This window comes from Heliangelus exortis, chromosome 5, assembly GCF_036169615.1.
Source record: "Heliangelus exortis chromosome 5, bHelExo1.hap1, whole genome shotgun sequence".
NCBI classification, from domain to species: Eukaryota; Metazoa; Chordata; class Aves; order Apodiformes; family Trochilidae; genus Heliangelus; species Heliangelus exortis.
Window position 1 is genome coordinate 3883311 of NC_092426.1, and position 21921 is coordinate 3905231.

General features: G+C 44.4%; 1 protein-coding gene across 7 annotated transcripts in view; it reads left to right on the top strand.

Annotated features, from left to right (window-relative positions):
- Positions 1–21921, top strand: part of FBXO34 (F-box protein 34) — a 46927-nt gene that overhangs the window by 19481 nt on the left and 5525 nt on the right. For 5 of the 7 annotated variants that reach the window (XM_071745208.1, XM_071745207.1, XM_071745210.1 and 2 more), the window contains 2 exons: positions 10240–10332; positions 12669–12868. In XM_071745208.1, coding sequence (XP_071601309.1) covers positions 12792–12868 — 77 coding nt within the window. In that variant the 5' untranslated portion in view covers positions 10240–10332; positions 12669–12791. Of the gene's footprint in view, positions 1–10239; positions 10333–12472; positions 12492–12668; positions 12869–13118; positions 13217–21921 lie in introns of those variants that run through there. The other 2 variants (XM_071745214.1, XM_071745213.1) reach the window with 2 other exon arrangements.

A 21921-nucleotide genomic window follows, 5' to 3' on the forward strand; every position in this document is an offset into this window, starting at 1 on the left:
CACAACCATTGTCTGGAAAAAAAAGCAGTTTGCAGTAATAACTCCAAATAAAAGGGTGCAGCACTGGGGCAAGACAGATAATGGTCATTTTCCCACCCATTATGGACAGCAGATCCTCAACAGAGTCACCTCTCGGCATGACCAGAATGTGGGATTTAGTGTAGGATGTGAATATTGGGAATAAGGGACTGAAATATTTACTTATTGTTCCAAGTTTCTCTTTCCTGGACACGGTTCCATTGCTTGAATCCATGGATGGGGGAGACTGAATGACTTCTGCACAATGCAGTGGTTGCAGGCTGTGAGCAGTTTTAAGAAGTGTGTGTGTGTGTGTGTGTGTGTGTGCTAAATGAAGCATTCCCACTTTCAGTGAGAAGCTGATGCACCCTTAAAATTAAAAAAAAAAAAAAAATGAAAGAAGAAATGCCTCTGGGTTGAGCAGTGGGGGGGTTGAGGGGTGACCTTCTGCTGTGTGTTGGAGTGGGGTGGTCGATGGTGCCAAGTCTGAATGTGAACTTGAAATGCTGTGGGATTCAGCAAAAACCCAACTGAAACTCCTCTGTGCTGAAGCAGTTTTTGCTCATCACTGCACGTTGTGGAATGAAAGTGCTGTTACAGTGGAAGTTGGGTAAGTAATGCAATTGCTTTAAGCACCCAGTGTTACAGAAAGTGAGGCTATTTAACAGAAACTGGCATTTCTTTATAGCACTTTGATTGCCTCCCAGGACAGGAAGCTGTAGAGTGTTAAAAAAAGAGGCAGGGAAAGAGCTGAACAACCCTCTCTAAATCAGGATGTTTGAATTCGGTTGCCTGGCCTTGAGCTGAAAGGGCTGGAAGCTCTGCAAGAGTCAATGATTCACTCTGAACAAGAAGATAATGGTGATGGGACTATCAAGAAGGCAGCCTTGCTAAAAAGAGAGGCTTTGTGATATGGTCAAGGGGAAGGAAGTGAGCAGAACTTAGAAAAGGGAACAGATGTTTTTGGAGGTGGGGGAAAAACTTAGCTATTCGTGTAGCTTGCTCTTGCAGGGGAGCCAGCAGAAGGAACTTGATACCAAACAAAAGTAGGCACACCCAGTGTTCAGCACAGGGATCCTGGAAAGCTGCTCTTTGGGGCTGCAGTGCTGTTCTGTTTGACAGAGACATTGTACTGTGAAAAACAGAAATAAGTTGTGAGTTTGTGGAAGGGTGTGTGTAAAAGAGGTTGGAGCTGTTTGATGCTTCTCTTCAGCAACAATAAAAAGATGTTTACCATAATGGATGGATAAAATGATGGATAAAAGGCTTTCCTCCTCAAAGCCAAGAGGGATGCTGTTCCCTGAGAAGGGAATGATGACAGAAGATGCATTAAAAAAGAGGGAGAGGTTGCTTGTAGAGTGTGTTTGTGGACTGTGATGATTGGGAGTGTGATAAAACAGATTGCTGCTCCTGTGTATCAAAGTACGAGTGACAAGGATTTTTCAAGTTGTTGAAACTTGCATCAAAAAAAATAAATTTTGCTCTTGCTAATAGGTTAATCCACTGTAATTGACTGTGAAATAAACCTGGGGGAATTTTCCCATCTGTATCTGATGCACAGCCTCTACTTGGCAACAGCACCTTCAGATAATTAAAAGCTGTTTTTTAAATCCACTCTTCTTTCAACTGCTTTGCATCTTGCTGCTTCTGAGAGCTGTCAGTCACTCTTCTGACTAAAGTGTAAAAACCAAGGCAGTGAGTTTTTAGGAAAGGAAAACAGGTGAATGTTTTTACTTTAAAAAAAAATCCATAGCACAATATCATAAAACCTACAAAACTCCGTGAATGTGTGAGGCTTTTGAAACATGCACATCACTGCTACCTTTCTGAAAAGAATTGAACTCTCCCAATCCAGCATTTAAAACTCTTTAAGTTCACCTTGATTTTGAGCTCTTGTGCCACTTGCCCCTCTAAAATCAATAACCTCACCTCCATGGCTGCCTTCACTTAGGAAGCAGTTGTAACCTCCCAGAAATTACAGGAGTTGTTCAGCACAGGGATCCTCTGGTTTCAGCACAATGTTTCATCACTCTGTAGTGTTTTGAGAGGCTGAAGGGTGGGATGCAGCTACAATGAGTTTCCAGATTCCAAAGAGTGTGAGGGACTGTTTTTAATAGTGATGATAAAAACAGCAATTCCCACTTGGAGCTTAGTCAGTGGTACAATTATCAGAGCTATGAAATAGTGCAGGGATGGCTCAGGATGGAAAAACTAGGGCTTGAAACTTTATTTTCTTGAGGGAGCTGTTTGAAACGATTTCCTGCAAGCTCACAGAGAATTAGTGAGAGATGTTAAATGGTGAGAGATCAGGCTGATGAGGCTTGGTGATTACTTCAGTAATTTAGTTTGCAGGCAAGCAAACTTTAGCTGGCTTTGGGGAGAGGGATTTGGTAGCAATTTGCTGAGGAAAGCCAGCGTGGGGAGTAGGAGCTCTGGGTTTGTAAGGTTATGGTCTTCTGCTGGATGATGTGCTCACACCAGAGCCCCTCTGCTGGGGAAGCTAAAAACATACTCAGGATTTTCACAGTCAAGTATAAAAAAATCCCCAGCTCAAAATGTGGTTCACTTAAACCATCCTTTTAAAACCACAGTTGTGGGTAACATATTTTCTGCTTAGTTTCCTGCTGGTTTGGTGGCTCTTTATTTCTGGTTTTATTTTTTCTGTTTTGTCCAAGAGGAGGAAACCCTGAAAAGAGAATATTGGTTGTACTAGAGGGAGGAGCAGCAGAGAATGCTCAGTTAGATAACAATATTTTTGCTTGACTGTCTTGCTTATCAAGCTGGTTTTGCATTAGCAAGTCTACAAGTAGTGTAAAACAAACCTGGAAAGAATTTCAACAGAATTATTTCTGGTCTCCTGCTGTAGGTCTGGGCTACCAAATTCTGAAGATGACACATGAAAAATAAAAGAATGCAGCAAAAGTTCTCACAATTAACAAGGCTCTTGAGCGTGCAGTACCTTTCCTTTACTGAAATGTAGATGCTATTTTTGGGCCTTTTTTTTTCTTTCAAGAATGAACAATGACAGAATCTGTTCTATACTTGGAATTTCTGAAAAGCAAATCGTGTTAGTTGCCAGGCGTATCAACTGCAAAGCTCTGAAAATATCAAACTATTTTTTACTTCAAGTAACTCTTGAGTTATTAACGGGGGGAAAAAAAATATCTTTTAAAATGTAGCCAAAAAAAGATTGCAGATCAACCGAATTGTTAGCTTTCAAAATAGATTTTTAAGCAGTCTTTTGAAACAATCATGCAGAATGATACTGTATTTAAGGTTGGTCTTTACTGCAGTTTACCTGCCAAAACCCCAGGCTTACCCATAGCTACATTAGTTCAGCAGAAGAGTTTTTTTTTAAGAATTTTGTGTAAAACCAAGCAGCTACTTTGGCTGGGAAAGACTTTTAGCATGTACTGCATGCCTGCTTTATTCATCTTAAGGAATTTAGCTCGTCACTGGTCACACTCCTGTGCTGCTCAGTGTTCAAAATCCTTTCTGGTCTCTTTGAGCAGGTTCTGTCTTTCGCAAGCTGCAAAGCTGTTTAGTGATGAGAAACATCCTCCACAGCCAGATCCTGGTTCCTGGATCATTCACCTGCATCTGTGTGGCCCCAGCTTCAGAGTTCTCCTCCCTGTGCCTGCTCCTGGGGAGCTGTGTGAGCTTGGAGAAGCTCTGATGGCTGCAAGTGCCTGGTTTTGTGTCACAGGGAACTCAGACTGCAGCCTTGTGCCAAGCACTCACCTGCATGGCTGCCTTATTCCATCTGTCACTGCTTTGGATCATTTTGCTGCCTTTGACACACTGCTGTCCTGTTTTCCTTGCCATGCACATGTGGGAATTCATGCTGCAGGCCTGGAGCTGTTGGAATGATGCTTGTATGTCACACGGTGGTAGGCAAAAAAAAAAAAAAAAAAAAAAGGCAAGCAAGCAACCAAAAAACAACAACAAAAAAGAGAAAAAACCCCCAAAACTGCCAGATTGAAATGATGGAACTTAGAACCATAGAATTGGCTGGGTTGGAAGGGACCTCAGAGCTCATCAAGTCCAACCCTTGATCCACTCCCACTGCAGTTCCCAGCCCATGGCACTGAGTGCCACATCCAGGCTCTTTTGAAATAGCTCCAGGGATGGAGAATCCACCCCTTCCCTGGGCAGCCCATTCCAATGGCTGATCACCCTCTCCAGAAAGAAATTCTTTCTAATGTCCAACCTAAACCTCCCCTGGCACAACTTGAGACCTCTTGTGCCCTCTTGTCTTGCTGAGAGTTGCCTGGGAAAAGAGCCCAACCCCCCCCTGGCTCCAACCTCCTTTCAGGGAGTTGGAGAGAGTGATGAGGTCTCCCCTGAGCCTCCTCTTCTCCAGCCTCAACACCCCCAGCTCCCTCAGCCCTTCCTCACAGGACTTGTGCTGGATCCCTTCCCAGCCTCCTTGCTCTTCTCTGGACCTGCTCCAGCACCTCAATCTCCTTCCTGAGCTGAGGGGCCCAGAACTGGACACAGGACTCAAGCTGTGGCCTCCCCAGGGCTGAGCACAGGGGCAGAATCCCTTCCCTGGACCTGCTGGCCACGCTGTTCCTGAGCCAGCCCAGGATGCCATTGGCCTTCTTGGCCACCTGGGCACACTGCTGGCTCAAACCTCATCCTTCCTGGAGTGAGCAAATGTCTCCAGCACTGTGACACATTAATCACCTAATGAAGCATGAAGATTGGCAGCCTTTGATGTGCAGCCTAATTATAAAAGGTGGGATTCTTGTGCATGGTGCCAGCCAAACAGCACCAGTGCTTAGTAGCAGAGTCAGTTCCTTCAATTTCTTGAGATTCTTGTGAAAAGTTGGGTGGTGAGTGAGCCTGGGCCAGCAGCCAAGTGCCCACCCAGCTCTTTGCTCACTCCCCCTTGGCAGCAAGGGGAGGAACAGGCTTAGAGAGCTTAAGGGTTGAGATAAAGTGGAGGGATTAGTGATTTCTCGGGGACAAAACTGAAAAAAAAAATTTATTGCCAGCTAACATGGATTTAGGTAGTAAGAAATAAAAAGATAAATATCAAACCAACACCTCTTCTCTGCCTTCTTGCTGCAGGGAAATACCTTCCTTGTCATGGAGCACCTCCTCCTTAATCCCTCTCTGACCTTGGTGTTTTTTCCCACTTCTCCTCTCAGTTGGTGTGTTTTTCTTTTTCAAAAATCTCATTCTGCAGTGGTGCCAGTTGTTTGGCTGATGGGTCATGATGGAGCTGGATGGAAAGGGCCCAGGGTAGCCATGGCCTGAGAGGCCATAGTAGAACCTGGCACTAATTAGCATTTTATTTTTTTATTTTTGGTTTAAACTGTAGCCTGTTGTTTGGGGACTTTTTGTTTTGTTTTAGAAGATACCACTGGAAAGATCAGTGAATCCAAAGCTTGTTGAGAGGGCGTGGGTGGTGGTTTCTCTTGTTGGGTTGGTTTGTTTGTGGGTGGGTTGTTTTTAGATGCACCCAACAAATCTGTTGTGTTGGAAGTTCTCTGTCCTCAGCAGATGTAACGATGCCACTTTGTTATAAAATGTTCTGTGACAAACAGTTTGAGCTGCTTTTTACATGAAATCTGTCTGAAGTTGGGTATACTTAGTATAACCATTTTAACCTAAGTTTGCAGAGCAGAATGTTTTGTAAACTGCTGATGTAAAAATTTGAAATTTCGGTGTTCAGGATTTTTATATAATCCTTGCAGGACAGTTTTCTGTGAGAACATGAAGTTGAGGCATCAGTGGTGTCCTAGCTTAAACAAAAATTTGGAAGGCTTCAAGTTGGTACAAAAAATGGTGGAAGATGCTAAGGTGTGAAAACGGGGTGGATTCAGGAGTATGATAGAAAAGCTTGGTGTTTTGAATTAAAGAAATAATTACAACTCAAGGCACAGTTATTTCTAAAACTTCCTGTGAGTATTGTTGCATTTAACATCGTGTTTGTGCAGCTGAGCAAGACTTCTGACATTGAATTTGGTTTTGGAGATCTTTAGGAAAAATCTGGGTGTTTTAGAGGTGCACAATGAATATTGTAACCTCTCAGCTTTGCAGTGGATTGGCAGAATGAATCCACATGGATAAAATCAGACCTTTCTGTTTTGAGACTTGATTTTTTTTTCTCTTTTGGTTAAAGGCTAAGATGCCACAGAAATAAAGAAAAAGGAGTTACCCATCTTCTCCTAAACTGTTAAGGGCTGGATGTGTGATGAGGGGAAGTGGGGAGGTGAAAGCTCAGAGGCTGGTCCAAACCAGTTAGTCATATAAACCAGGTAAATCTATATTTAATACAGTGAATCAAGTCTCAAAGCTGATAAATTCAGTGTTTAACACTGCATCACCTGCTGGGGGGTTTCCTTATTAGCAAAATCCTAAAGAAAGAACCTGTATTTGTTTATTTACAGGATGTTTAGACATTAGCTGTAAGTTTGCCACCAATTAGTGCCCCACAAAGAGATGTAAAGAAACAATTATTACCATGGCATGGTGCAGGGGGGCTTCTTGCACAGATAGTGTCAAGTGTGAGCTTTTTGCTTTCCTGCTGACATTTTACTTTGCCATCACATGCCAGTAAAATGGCTGGTCCTGTGCTGGGAAATGTTGGATTCAAAGATCCGGGTGCAACCAGAGGAGTGTTGCAGATGGATTTATTTTCAGGGTGTTGTAAGAGCTGCTACAAAAGAGGCAAAGGCAACTTTTAATTTTTGGAATGAGGTGGTTCTGCTGTGCTGCTGGATCACTGGCAAACCAGTATGGGCTAACTGGTGAGCAGTTCCTGTCGGGTGGGCCATGGGGTGGTCGATTTATTAGCTGGCCCAGCCAAACCAAGTGTGCCCCATGTGTGCCATAATGAGTCAAATGAACCCCTCCAGCCAGGAGCCCTAATATCCACAGGCAAAAAAGGGTGATGAAATGATTGTTGCAATCCTAATCTGCCACATCAGCTGTTGTATTAGCAGTGAACAGGATCATCTTTTGGCAAACTAACTTGAAAAGATGGGATTCTTCTTGCTGGTTTTAACTGGCTCGGAGAAAGTGGGCCGGGTTGGCTCTCTGCTGGCATTCAAGCTGATCTCTGTGGTGTTGGCTGTCTGGAGTTCTGGCTCTGGTGTTTGTCCTAAACCTGCCCTTTTGTGTCAGTTCTGCACCTTGCAGTCCTTTGGATCGTTCTGTGCATGTGCAGGAGCAATCCAGTGAGACCTCAGCCTCACAGAATCAGGGCACAGTGTCTCCAGAGCTCTGGGACTGCTGCTCTGCTATTTTTGGAACCAGCTCTATTGCTTCTATAAAAAGGCAGCTTTTGGAAGCTTTCTCCTTCCCCTCTCCCCAAGAAAGTAGCCTTTCAGCTGAGCTTTCATGAATGCAGAATCTGCAGTGGCAAAACAAATGTAGTTTTATACACTGAATAATTCAGATGTGGCTCATGGATCACGTGGCCTTCCAGTTGAGTATCTTCACCCATACCCTGTAACCCAAGAACACAGCAGCTGCAGCCCTGCTCAGGGGTGTTTCTCTACCCCCTCTTTATCTAAATTCAGGGCACACCAGAGATGATGTGACAAGGGAGTGCCAGAGGAGGTGGCAGCTTTCTAGAAAGCTGACTGATGTGTGGTCTGGGTGCATTTGTCACCAGTGCTGCAGCAGCGTGGGCAAGGAGAGGGGATTTACTGTTTTTTGTTTTCTTCTTGGATCAAGCAGAACAAATCTAATGAGCCAGTTCTTAAGTTCTTCCCAGTTGAACAACAGATGAGATCCCAACCCAAGTTGTGCAAGACAGCTGAAACCTTTCAGGAATAGTTGAGCAAGGGAAACACTTGGTATTGTTTTGGTTTTTTTTTTCCCCAGTATTAAAACACAGGGTTAACAAGGTGCAGCAGAGCTGCTGTTTTTCCCTTCTGATTTTTCTTTGGAGGGGAGGGCAGCTGACATTGTCCTTCCAACTCTAACCACACTTAGAGAAGAGAAACCACAAATTTGAAACCTTTCCTTCTTCTTGGTGTGATCTTGGAAGGAAGACAAGTCCCCCCTGTGGTGCTTCATTAGAAGAAGTGTTCTGTATGCTTATCAGTACAGCAAGTAGTGCTGTTTGATGGCAGTGAAGAGTCAAACGTTGCCTTGGAGACCTACGTGCTTGTTCCCTTGCCTCTGAAACACTCTTATTTTGCACACTGTGTGTCCAGGACTGTTCCTTTCTACTGACTTGGAAGAAGCTGAAATCTCCTTTGTGGCAGATACCACAATTTAAGGTGTGGATTTGAGACCCCGGAGCCCTCTCTGAGACTTCTGGTGCCTGCCAGCTCTGGGGCTCAGTGGGTTCAGGAAGCTGACCTCTTCTGGGTTAATTTTCTCTTAGTTCAGCTTCTTGAGCTGCTTCAGGTGAGAAATTGGATAAGAACCAGTGGGAAGAGTTGGGAGGAAGAAAGGGATGAGATCCCAGCATGTGGGAATTACAGTGACCAAAGTGACTCTGGGACTCTGCAGTCTTTGGGAGCATCCATGTGCTCCCTGCTGACATGGATGTCCAAGCTCAAATTTACCTGGAAATCTTCAGATTTCAGTTAAATAACTGCTCTGTTTGGTGTTATCCAGGGTAGCAGAGTATGGATGAGAGCTCAGTGGGGCTTGGGGAAGGGCTGGAGGGAATTTAGTGGGGAAATGAGCTGAGGCCCATGGTAATGAGGTCTTGCTGCTTGGCCAGCTCTGGTTCCCAGTGCCTAGAAGTGGTAGCAGCAGGTTTTGGTTTCTAAGTAGATAGAGGAACCCCCCCCTGTTTATTCCCCTGGAGCACTTTTATTGCTTTTAGATTAGAGAACATCAGATCTGTGCAAAGTTCCACCTTTTGACCATCAAACAGGGGAAGCTGAGCACGAGAGATTCCACAAGGCAAGCAGTGTCTGTGGTGGCTCTTGTAGCCTCTTGCTGTGGGTGAAAAGGCCAATCTGCAGCTCAGGAGGACTCAGAGAATCTCATGGGATTGTAGGCATTTAATCTTTGCATCTCTTAATGCTTGTAAGTTGGATACAGTGTCTTTACTTAACACCTCGTTTGATCTAAGGGTTTGCTGTCAGCTGCAGGTGGATGGAAACACAAATGTCAGATCACTCTGAAACTCTTGGGAAGATTGGTTTAGTTAGAATGTGCTTTTTTTTCCTCCTGCTTTGCCTAAGACTGTTCTATTAAATGAAGAAATCAAACCTAGGGAGTGAACTTAGTGTTAAAAGGCAGTTCTTTAAGAGAGTTCCCACTGTCTGACCTAGCCTGGGAGCTGCTGTGGATCACTGGGATGGGACTGCTGGGACTAAGGAAAGCTTTCTGTGGAAATCTTTTGCTCTGGAGTGCCTGGTGCTGTTACAGGTGTCCCGAGGGGGTGTTTGTAGAGGGCTGGCCAGGCTGGGAAACAGCAGAATTGCACATCTGGTGGAATATTCTTTTAGAGAAAAGTATCATGTAACATCCTAAATTTCAGCTGAGGTGGGAATGGACATGCAGCCCTGTTCTTGCAAGAAAACAAACTCATGTGGAGAGCTCTATTTTAAACCCTCTGCAGTGACATTGGTTTAAATTTTATTTTTAAAATTTATTTTTACCTGTTCTTCATAATGACTGGGTTCTGGTATATTAACTCATCTGAATTCCCCACTGGAAGAATTCCTGCTGCTTTCTGAGTGTGCTGCTGCCCTTTGCCCAGCTCAACCCTGCAGCCAGCCTGGTGTGGGGAGGCCAGGGCTAGCCAAAATTGCCTCTACCAACAGTGTGATTGCTGCTCAGGAGCCAGTCCCAAGGCCGTGGCCACCTTCCTAGAAAGCAAATTTTCTGAAATGATCTTCCCATCCTTTGGGTTTGTTTATCAGCTACTGTTGCTACTGTTAAAAAAAAAAAAACAACACAGCTTGCTCTTTGCAGTAAAGCTTTAGCTGTCAAAATACCAAAAGCTGCACAGCTGAAGAGACCTTCACCCTGCCCTCCTCCCTCTTCTACTCTGGTCAACACATTTGTTTTCCTGAACTGCAGCAGCATTCAAAGCTGATGATAAAATGAGTTTTGTGGGACCATTCAGGGAATTGCTCTCTGTTGCTGAGAGGACGTGACACTTACTGCTGCCAAACCTGTGTCCCTCCCACATCTGATACATAAAGGCATATGTTTGGGGGTGGTTTTAGAAGGGGAGAACAGCAAGATTAGGTTTTTAACTTCCTCTTCTGTCTCTGTGTATCTGTATTTCAGTTTTTGGGCTCTGCAGAACTAACAGATCAGCTGAAGCACCTGTGGATAAGGATCACCCTTGGTAAAGAAGCACACTGTGGTAGTTAAAAGGCAGTAAGTATCTCTGGGCCAGCTTGGGTGCTGATTTATTTTTCCTTATTTTTTTTTTTTTTATTCACTAGCACAGCTTTCTATTCCTAACACAGTAGGAATTTGTCAGTAGCTTGCTGGCATTAATAGCCTATTTCAGCTCTTTTTTACAGGCCAGCAGCTAGAGGAGGGGGGAAAAAGCATGCTTTGTATGGAGCTGTGTTTGAATCTGTGCTGCAGTGCCCATCTGAGTTAGTCTGAGTCTTTTCTGTCAGCTTTTCATTTCCTCTGGTAGGTGCCCTTCTGAAATATGTTACATCCCACCTTACCATGGCTGCCCTGAACCATTTTGCTTGGTGGTTTTGTTTCTCAAGCTCTTTACTACAAACAAGACATCTTTTGGTTTCATTTCTTTCTGGCTTTTTATCCTTTACCTCTCCACTGATCTGCAAAGGAGTAGGACTAGGACAAAACATCTGCTGTTCCTCACCAGGCATACAAGGAGAGAGTTTTAGGCATTGAAAAAGTGACTGGCATTCTTGAAATGGTATGGTTGCATTTATTAGGGTGTGGATATAATCATGTGTCTGTGATACAATTCCTGCTGAGTCTGAAATGCTGGTGTCAGGAAAGCCAGACAAAAGCTTGGATAAAAGTCAGAATTTCAGTGCCTTTTACTGATGGTTCATGGGAAAATAATGATTTTGTGTTTAACTTTTTATTTTCATATAGCATTGTGTGTGTGCTTTTTTTTTTTTTTCTCTCTCTCTGTGAATTACTGTTTGGGGACATATATTTTACAGCCCACAAAACAGGAGAAATGGCTGATTTCTGTGCCTAGGTTTCTTTCTTTCTTTCAGGTAGATCCTTGTTGTAGGCTCCAGGCAGTCTAATGAAAATGGTGTTTAATTACAAAGCTTTGATTCCTGCTGCTGCAAACCACAGCAACCTAACTCCTTGTCTTTTGGAATTCCTGGAGTGGGGGGCATACCCTCATCTTCCCACTCTGCCAGTGCAGTGCCTCTGTCTTCTCCATCTGACAGGTTTCATTGCCTCGTGTTGAGCTCAGCAGAGATTTCTTTATGAAGACTGGAATGTGTTTACATAAGATTTTATATATTATTTTAGGCTCCTGCTTACTCAGATGCAGGCAAATGATTAACCTCTCATTCACTAGAGGAATAATGACACTGCCATAGCAGACAGCAGACCAGGTAGATCTAAACCAGCTTCTGCTTTCTCTGACTTCTGAAGTCATCCTTCACCACTTCCTTGGTGAGTGTGGCTCCCCATTTAGGGCAGACTTTCCAGGCCAACCTTTTCCAAAAGGATTGATGTGAGAGGCTCCATCTCTGCCAGAGCTCTGCTGCTGCCAGCAAGCACAAAGCCTCCAGCGAGTGCCTCTGCCAGGAGCACTGGGCAGAGCTGCTGAAAAGGAGAGAAAACCTGCTGTGCTAAATCACAAATCCCCTGGGGATGCAGCTCCATGGTTGACATCTTCAAATGGCATTCCTTTGTTATGGCATCCATGTGCCTGGTCCTCTGGAGAGGAAGCAAAAGATCTCTAAAACAATCTGCTGGCAACTCGGGCTCGAGTATTTTGAGTTTTTCCAGGGCTCTTTTGCTGTGTCACTTTGGTTTTCTAACTCAAAGGTTGTTCTTGCACTGTCAGAGCACATTAAAACCCCATTAATTGTTTCTGCTCCAAGGACAAGGCGTGGAAGGCAGCAACCTAGCACTGAGAGGGAGAGATACTGCAGAACAGTTTTGTTTTGGTGAGATCTGCTGCTTTATCTCTGTGTGATGCAAAGACCGGGGTGGTTTTCACAAGGCTGCATGGTGGCATGTTTTGTTTTTTGGGGCTTTTTTTTTTTTTTTTTTGTCCTTTCATGAAATCTACCACGTTATTTTGATTAGAAGGCAAACGTAACTCCTGGCAGCCTCAAATCTTGCTGCTGAGCAGCAGTTTCCCTCCCAAGTTTGCTGTGGTGCTAACAATCAGAAACATCTTGTGCGTCCTGTTTGCAGGGAGCTCAGGGGACAGAGTGTTCCAAGGGAGGTGCCAAGGTAGTGCTGCAGATGGATATAAGGTGAAGAAGCATTGTGTGTGCAGACAGGCTGTGGTGGGGAGACATGGATTTGTGTTTGAATGGTGGTCAGAAGCTCTAGCTGCTTCTGATGATGTTAAGTTTCTATATTTTAATTTTTTTTTATATATATATGTACGGGTATGCACGTAGATATGCGTGTGTATATATTTATTTTCCCTCTTCCAGGGAAGAGCCTTTTTCCTGCTCACCTGTGCTTCAATTGCAGCTGTAGTCAAGCTCAGTCTCCTTGAGCACCTCTTGTTTGTTCAGTTTCTAGGTGGCAGGGGCAGGATGAAGCTCTGCCTGGGGCAGGGGAAGCTGCTGGAGAAGCCTTGCATGTAACCCAGGATGGACTGGCTGTGACGGTGTGCCTTAGCTGGAGAGGTTGTTACCATGAAGAGTTCCTGCAGAGCTGGCCTCCACAGGGAACCCCTGAATTCCACATCCTCCACCTTCCATCAAGTCAAACGGTAGGAACAGACTGTCTGCTTTTCCCTGTGGCTCAACATGCAGCACTGATTTAGCCTCTTTTTTGTTTGCCTCTTGCCTTGCGTGTCACTCGGATATTTGATTGAAATTCTGACTTTTTGGGTGGTGTTTAAGTGAAATGTTGTAATGGCTTCAGGGCAGAAATGTTCTTCGAGGGTTTTATTTGATAATGACAACTGCAGATTGGCCACAGCTGGTACTTGACTTGGAGGAATCTTTGGGTTTTTTTAGCAACAGCTGTACATGAATTTGGGAACGTGGCTTTGAAGTACGACTTAATTGGAGACGGGCTTGTCATAGGAGGCTTTAAAACATGCAGTCAGCTTCAAGTAAGTGGAAATACTGGCAGGCATTGTTGTGGTTTGTCTTACTATGGAGTAAGTAATTAGATTAGTTTAAGCTCAGATTTTTGCATTGCTCATGCTCCTGTGTCTCTTATTAAGAAGAAATGCACCACTGCTTTCAAACACTTGTGCTTAAGTGACAACGAAGTGAACGCCTCTCACTGTGTCTCGTTATAGGAACACCATACAGAACAACTTGTCCTTATGCAAATGCAAGAACATAGCAGTTCAAGCTTCTTGAAAGTAGATGTAGCATTTTTTTAATTATTATTTTATCCTTTTGCTGAAACCAAGACTCTTAAATTTCCTTGGTCTGGAAGCAAGAGTGTCGGCTTTCTGGTTTTCCAAAGCTGTGGTGATTTAAAACAAATTTTCATCTTTGTTCTTTGGGGTTGTGTAGACAGCCTGTACTTGCTGTGTTAGTCTCTTGGTAATTCAGAGCTGTAAAACACTTCCTGGGAGTCTTTTCTTCTCTCCTCCTGTGGATTAAACAGTTACTGAAGATGACAGATGTATCTGTGCAATTAGGAACCTTTTGATTCTCAGCCTGATCATTCATGCCAACTTAACATACTCATGTGAGCTTGTGTGCTTTTTTTTTGTGTGCAAGGAACTCTTCTTATTTTCTATGCTTTACCTCTTCTGCTGTACTTTTGAAAATGTGCTTGTATACCCTCACCTGTGGTTTTGCTGTGCTAAATGACCCGAGTAGCTTCTTGAATAATGACCCTCATCATCCTTGTTCTCAGCCTGGATGAATCTCCTCTGAGTCATGACAGAAAGCACGTGCTGCACTCAGAGCAGATCTGGTAGGAGAGCTTTTCACTGCTGCCTCAAATATATCACTTAATCACCTCTGTATTTCATAGATGTGTCTGTGAATGCCAGTGCTCCTTTCATAGTTACCTCCAAAACTTCTTGGTGATCAGTTTTCTGGTGCATCACTATCCACACTTTAAAATTCTCCCCCATTTCTTGACTTGGTGCTTTGTACCTCTGCTGTGCTGATAAATGCCTTTCATTTCTGTGGGTGCACCTGAAGGATCTGTGCTGAGGACATTCCTCACAAAGTCAGAGCATTCCCAAGGCCTGTTCTTGAGTCTTTGGTTTTTCCAGGCTGGTATTTTCTTATTCAGTTAGCATCACCTGGGGCTGTCTGCTGCCAAGCCAGCTCCTTTGTCTCTTTTCCTATTCCTCTGCCAATCTGTCTTAATTAGTAAATCTCCTTGTGCCTTCTGAAGTCTATGTGAGTAAGACTTAGTACATTTGTCTAAAAATATAACTTTTTTTTTTTTTTGGAACTCTCAAGTTAGTCTGATATATTGAACTATTCTCTCTTCCCCTTTTTGGTCTGTGTTACCTTAATCTTCTTTGCTTGTAAAGCATCTTTGTGTTGAAATCAGGCTACCAGGCCTGGAAAAGCTGCAAGTTCTCTCCCTTCTCTTTTTCCCCTGCAGTGCCACCTCCAATGTGCCACTTGATTTAGTCCCTCATATTGTTGCCTTTCAAGAGGTTTGTGATTCTTGCTTCTTGACCTGCAGTTTATAAGCCTGTTTTTGATTCAAAAACTGAGATGAGCCACATCTCACAATTTCCATGAGGATTTTTAATCTTCCCTTTGTGTATGTTCTTGTTCAGATAAACTTCTGAGCTTGTGCCCTTGTGATCACCTTTATCTCACCCCTCTTTAAAAATGCTACAGAGTCAAGTTTAGTATTTTGTGCTGTACCTAGAGTACTCCTAATCTCTGCCCTGACCTTGCTTGCAGCTCTTGTTTCTCTCCCTGTCCTTTCTCACAAACTGAAGAACTTTTTACTATTTCTTTGTTTCTAAGTATCTTTGCAGGGCCTTAACTCTGCACCAGTTCTCACATTTATTCCTAGATTTTTTTTGGCCCCCAAGATACCACTTTTGGCCCTAAGACACAACTTTCCAATGATGCTATTTGATGCTATTTGAAACCTGTGTCTGCTTCTTGTATCCTTCCCAAAGAAGGAATGTGTTTAGGCTGGAATTTCTTCTGTACTTGTTTGGGATTTGTTCTTAGCAATGAAAACACCTTTTGACACCTGGAGAATACCTGCTGGGTTGTGCTGTCTGCAGTAAAACCCTTAGTGCTGCAGTGCAGCTGCCTCCAGGAACCAGTTCCTTTCCTTCTTGACTTTCAAAAGAACAACCTGGTGACAAGCCTTCAGATCTACTTTTGCTTTTTCTTTCTTTTAAACTCTGAGTCCCTTAAAGCTAGCATGGTCCAAGGTTAATTGCTAGCAGCTTTCATGTGTTCTCATTATGTATGCACAAAAGTGAGGACTAAATAGCATCACTTTGGGCTGGTTCATTTACTGCTTGAAAGAATTTGTTGTGCCATGATACCCAGCAGGATCCTAGTCCTTGTGCAGTTAATAAATTAAAAAATAAATGTTAAATCAAAGGAGATAAAACATTTCCAGGAGGAAACATGTCACTATCTTTGTATTTGTGCTGCTTTGAGCAGCTTTTAGCAGAAGGTCTATAAAACTGGGGGGTTTCTTTCTTACTTTCTCCCAAATGACTTCTGTGATTCCACAGGCATCCGTGCTATCCTGTCATCTTTGAGTGAAAGATCTTTGGAGAAGCTTAACCTTTGAATATCAGCTCTTTCAGTTAGTTTTGTTCTCCTCTGCTTTGTATCATCCCTGTCTCATCTGGAGTGTGGTTGGGAAGCAGGGAGCACGGGCTTGAGCTTCCTCAGGCTCAGCCAAGAATTGCTTCTACATCACCCTCTTCATGATAAGTGCTTTTATCCAAAAGCCTGGGCACTTCTTCCTGTGCAAAACTTAGAAAGTAGCTGAGGCTGCTTTGCTGTGTGCAGAAGGGTGTGTGTCTGCTGACTTGAAAATGTGTTCAGAACTCATAAAAGCCCTCACACTGGAGCAGTCTGTGCCTGTTGGGCTTGGATGTGCATCTCTCACCCAAAACCTCTGCTTGGTGAAGATGATGGCTTTTAAGTGTGACAGATGTTACAGCTATTTGGGTGTCATCTCCCCCAGAGTCAGGTTATTTGAACACCTCATGTGGGTGATGAAGCTCTTCTGGGCCAGCCACATGTCCAGCTTGCTCCCACCTCCCCAACCCAGGTTCCAGCCACTTGAGTGGAGAACACTGCTTCAGCAGTCCCATACCTTCTGTATACCCTCAAGACCTGCCATAATTCTCTCTGATTGATTCAAGAGGCAGTTTTGGGCTTTAGTTTTGTTATCTTGAGTCCTGTGTCCAGTTCTGGGCCCCTCAGTTCAGGAGGATATCGGTTCTGGAGCAGGTCCAAAGGAGGCAACTGGGCTGGTGAAGGGACTCGAGCACAGGTCCTATGAGGAGAGGCTGAGGGAGCTGGGGGTGTTGAGGCTGGAGAAGAGGAGGCTCAGGGGAGACCTCATCACTCTCTCCAACTCCCTGAAAGGAGGTTGGAGCCAGGGGGGGGTTGGGCTCTTTTCCCAGGCAACTCTCAGCAAGACAAGAGGGCACAAGAGGTCTCAAGTTGTGCCAGGGGAGGTTTAGGTTGGACATGAGAAAGAATTTCTTTCTGGAGAGGGTGCTCAGGCATTGGAATGGGCTGCCCAGGGAAGGGGTGGATTCTCCATCCCTGGAGATATTTCAAAAGAGCCTGGATGTGGCACTCAGTGCCATGGGCTGGGAACTGCAGTGGGAGTGGATCAAGGGTTGGACTTGATGATCTCTGAGGTCCCTTCCAACCCAGCCCATTCTATGATTCTATTAAAAAAGCTATTGCTGTGAGGGAGTGGGTTTTCTAGAAATCTGATGCCTCTACAGCTGCTGCAGTGGAACCCACCCCTTGTCTGGAGCATGGTGCTTCCCAACCCCACTTTTTTCTCCAAGCTTGGACACTTGCCACTCACCAGAACAAGTTCCAGTGTGTAGCAGAGCATCGTCCATCTCAGCTGGGATTTCCCCTCCCCAGCAGAATCCATGGAATGCTTTTGAAGCAGCTCTGTCTTGCTTTGCCTTGCCCCAGCAGTGCAAAGGGGGATGGAAGTGGTTCTGGAGATGGAGCCCAAAGGACCCACTGAGTCCTTCCAGAAATAACAAGTGGTTGACCAGAGTTAAACTTGCATTCAGTACTTAGTCCTTCACAATGGCTGTGTCCTTTACAGAGGAGCTAAGCTTTATACATGAGGAAATGTGAGAGAATACCTTGCCAGAGGTTATGCTTGGTGTGGGTTTTTATTGTTGTTTTTTTTCTTTCTTTCTTACCTCCTCTTTCTGGCTTCTGCCTTGTGTTAGTTATGTCCTGAGGGTTTGGTTGGGTTTTTTTTTTGGCTTTTTTTTTTTTTTTCCAGAGTTGTAGTTGGCACTGCATGTGCAGTCAGGAACTGTTGTTGACTGGAGTTAGTGTTTACAAAAAGAAATCCACAGGAAACTTTGGGGTTTTGATTGAATATTTTGCCTGAATAAAACCTTCCGGTTCTTTGTGCAGAAAACTTGCAGTGTGATTATGCTGTTTGAGCAGATTACCCTGTTTTTGGTGCTGATATTCTTGCTGGCCAGAGGAAATCTTTTGGCTTCATGAGAGTCCCTGACCCAGGTGCAGTGAGAAGGTTGTAGACTCTCTGTGGACCCTCCAAAAGTGGTGTGAAGATTGGGCCTTTTCTACCAGTTTTTTCCTCCAGCTTTGGAACTTCCACTAACAGAAATATTTATTATTTTTATGCTGCAGTGACTTAGCAGGTATATAAATGCAAAAGGACACAGGAGGATTCTGGCCAGCTTGGCACAGTAGCTTATGGGGCTTCCCTTCAGTAGGGAGAGGAAGGGTGTGTGCATGTCTCTGCCTGTATAAAAGCAGATATTTCTATTTCAATCCCATGTAGTAACTAACTGGATAAAGCTGTAGTGGAAATTAGCTGTAGTTAGGACTTGTAAAAACAGCAGTGTCATTCCAGAAGTGTGTAAGTATCCTGTTTTTCAGACACAGCTGATTAGAAATAAAAAAAAAAAACCTGTCCCTTTTTTATTGCAAAAGCTTAAGGATGGAATAAGAGCTTTAAGGCAGCAGTGTTAGTTGTTTCAGTGCCCATCATTCCTGGCAGATAGGTGTCTTATCAGCAATTCAAAGCCACATGTTTGGGAATAAAAACCCTTTTATGCTTTTTCTGTGAACTTCTGAAGAGTTGTCTCTAAAGATAAAATTAGGAATTTGGTAACATAAAAGCAAACATAATTCTGCTGGAATTAAGTACCATAGAGAATTGTCAGTGACTTCACCTTTTAACAACTATTTTTGGTGTTTTTAAATATTTAAAAACTTACCTGCAGCTGCCACAGTTCTCTGCTTGCCAGTACTGAAGTGTTGCAGAAATAAGGTTTTCTGTGGGTGGGGTCTGGGCTCTGGTTCATCTTCAAAGCAATTTCTGCTGGGGGGGAGCTTTGCTCCAGTTCTAGGAGTTGGAAATGCAGAAGCTGTGTTTGCCTGAAAGTTCTTATTTCTTAATATTTCTAATTTCTTAATAGTCAGGAGGGCTGCTTTTTTTTTTTTTTTTTTCCTTCATTTCAGGTAAGGTCCATTCTTAAAATCCCTTTTAAAAGGAAAATTCTCTTCCCCACTGCCCAGGAAGTGGTTGGTGGGTGGCACTGTGATTAAGCTGGTCTAGTGGAGTTAGCAGGACCCTTTTATAGCTGTCTGATGTGATTAAATGAAGGTTTTCTGTAAATCTGGATCCAGATTTACACAGTGTAACAAACTGCTGAATTCAAACCAGGCCATTATTCTGGCAGTAAAACTTCTGACTAAGGCATCATTTTGTAATGTAAATTCTAACTTTTAAACCTTAAATGGGATTGCTGGCTGAGCCAGAGACTTAACTGAAACACAGGAGGAAATACAACCTTAAAGGAGGAATCCATAATAGGTGAGGCATAAACTCTGCCCTTTGTCTTTCTCCATAGAGCAGAAATAGCTGGGAGCAGCTGAACCAACCCTGCTGGCTAAACGTGTCCTCTGAGCATGTTGGGATAACCAGTTTGGTCCTGTTTTCATTCATGTCATACCTGGTCTCACCTTCATTTGCATCTTCTCTTAGTGAAGGGTGTTGAACTGATAGCCCTGCTGGATTCCTGAAAAAACCCTTTCCAAGAAAGGCTTTCAAAACCACATTCAGCTCACCTTTCAGACACCCTGGCATGAAAACTCATGAATGAAATTTGATCTTTTGCTCTTAGCTTGTGAGATTCCAACATGCAGAGTCCTGCATTTCATTGTCTTCCTCTCTCTTCTCCCCAGGGTAGGGTGGTGGGCAGCTATCAGAGCTTTTTTTTTTTTCCTTTTCTTTTTCTTTAGTCTGAAAAGCACAGTTCCAAAATGCCCTTCTGGGTGGGGAAGGGATTGCTGCAGGCACCATTTTCCCCAGCAGATGCTGCAGTGGATCACCTGCTGCTCTTCTGGGCTTGGCTCTGACCTGAGCACATCAGTGGCCTGACCCTGCTTAGCTATAAAATGGCACCAGAGGTGATGCAGACCCTATGGAAAATGAATCTGGAACAAACTCCTGCAGCCCTGATTTGCCATTTGTTCGTCTGGTTGGGCACCCTGAAGTTCTATTTTTATCAGATTATTTTACTTTTTAGCATCCAACTGAGAAGGCAAACAAAAACAGCTCAGTTGCATTTTGCAGAGGAGGCTAAACTGGGAGGTGACCCAGTTCCAGCAAGAGCTGGAATTAGCATGCAGGAGGCATGGGGAGAAATGAACCCCAGCACCAGGTAGGTGTAGCTGCAGTAACAGGAGCTCTCTCTCTCTCTCCCCACAGTCTGTAGGTGAACTGCAGATGGCTTTGGCAGTTCCAAGAGCAAGGTGTGGATCTTCCTATAAAATCAGGAGGGAAGAGAACATAGCAGCATCCTTTGCAGTGGCTGCCTTCTGGCCTTGAAAGCACTGCACGGGACCAAAGAGGTTCCCTAGGTTTGATGCACACTCAAAGAAAGGTGAATTAAGCCCTTCCTCTTCATCACAGAATCATGGAATCTTGTGGGTTGGAAGGAAAACCATCCAGTTCCCACCCCCTGCCATGGTCAGGGACACCTCCCACCAGCCCAGGTTGCTCCAAGCCCCATCCAACCTGGGCTGAGACACTGCCAGGGATGGGGCAGCCACAGCTTCTCTGGGAAACCTGGCACAGGGGCTCAGCACCCTCACACCAAACTATTTCTTCCTCACCTCTCATCTCTCTTCCATCTGGAAACCCTTCCCCCTGATCCCATCCCTCCCTGCCCTTGTCCCCAGTCCCTCCCCAGCTTTCCTGGAGCCCCTTCAGGCACTGGAAGGTGCTCTAAGGTCTCCCCATTGCAGCTTCTCTTCTCCAGCCTCAACACCCCCAACTCTCTCAGCCTGGCTCCAGAGCAGAGCTGCTCCAGCCCTCCCAGCAGCTCCAGGGCCTCCTCTGGACTCACTCCAACACCTCCAGCTCCTTCTGGCCTTGGGGACCCCAGAACTGGACCCAGCACTGCAGGGGGGTCTCATCAGAGTGGAGTAAAGGGGAAGAATCCCTTCCCTCACCCTGATAATTGGCATCTGGGCTGCTGGTGCATATTGTTGGCTCATGCTGAGCTTCTCAGCAACCAAACCCCCTCCTCCCTAAGTCCTTTTCCTTAGTGTTTTTCTGAATCCATTCTCCACCCAGCCTGGAACTGATGTACCTCCCCAAACTGCTCTCCCCACCCTCATCACCCATCCCCTCACCACTTATTACCAGAGTGAGAAGAAGGAACCAAAACTTCAGGGCGAAGCTGTGGTGCTCTGTGCCTCAGCTCTCTTCAGCCCTGCTGCATCCATCTGACACAAACCCACAGTGTGAGCAAACTGCAGGTGTTGCAGCTCTAAATTTACCCAACTTCATAAATGTTGTGCCTTGTGATTTTCCATGAAAATCTGGTTTTGGGCTAGAAACTGGAAACTGAAGCAAGTGTGGTGGTGGTGGTGGCTGTCAGGGGAAACATACTGAGTGCCTGAAGATAATCTGTATCAACTCATGATAAATGTGGCATTGAACCTGTTCTGAAACCAGCAAGCACTGATTATCCCCTTTTCATAAAGGAGATTTTTTGATGTAACCATTCAGAGGTTACCATGGAAACACAATCTATAGTTAGTTCTGTAATACATGGGTGTGATACTGCCTGAAGTCTCCTGATAATTGCATCCCCTCTGGCATCACCCTGGGCTTTTGCAGGGTGGGTTTTGGGGGCTTTGAAGATCACTGTGAAGGTGGAACAGAGAGGAAGAGTCAAGTGCTTGGGACTGCTGCAGGAAGTGTTTCCTTCATGGCCCTTAAGTTGATAACCATAGAAACAGAGCTTTGGAAGTTGTTCTCCTCAGCCATAGGTGATGCTTCTGTCAGATTTGGGGAGGGGTATCTGATGTATCCTGTGGAGGACCCTTATGGGAAGGTAACACCAAATCTGCCATGAATGATAATACTGAAGGGTAGGTTTGGTTTTTTGGGTGGTACTAGGAGATCTCTTCTGAGATCTCTGAATATAATTACACTTGGTAATTTCCTTTTGTAGCTTTGACTGTACTTTACTAAAAAAAAAATGTGTGTGTGTGGTAGCTGATGTCAGACCCTCAGATCCACATTCAACAGGAATAAAAAATTGACCTTAGGATGGCTCTAACTCTAGGATGAACCTCCAGCTGTGTT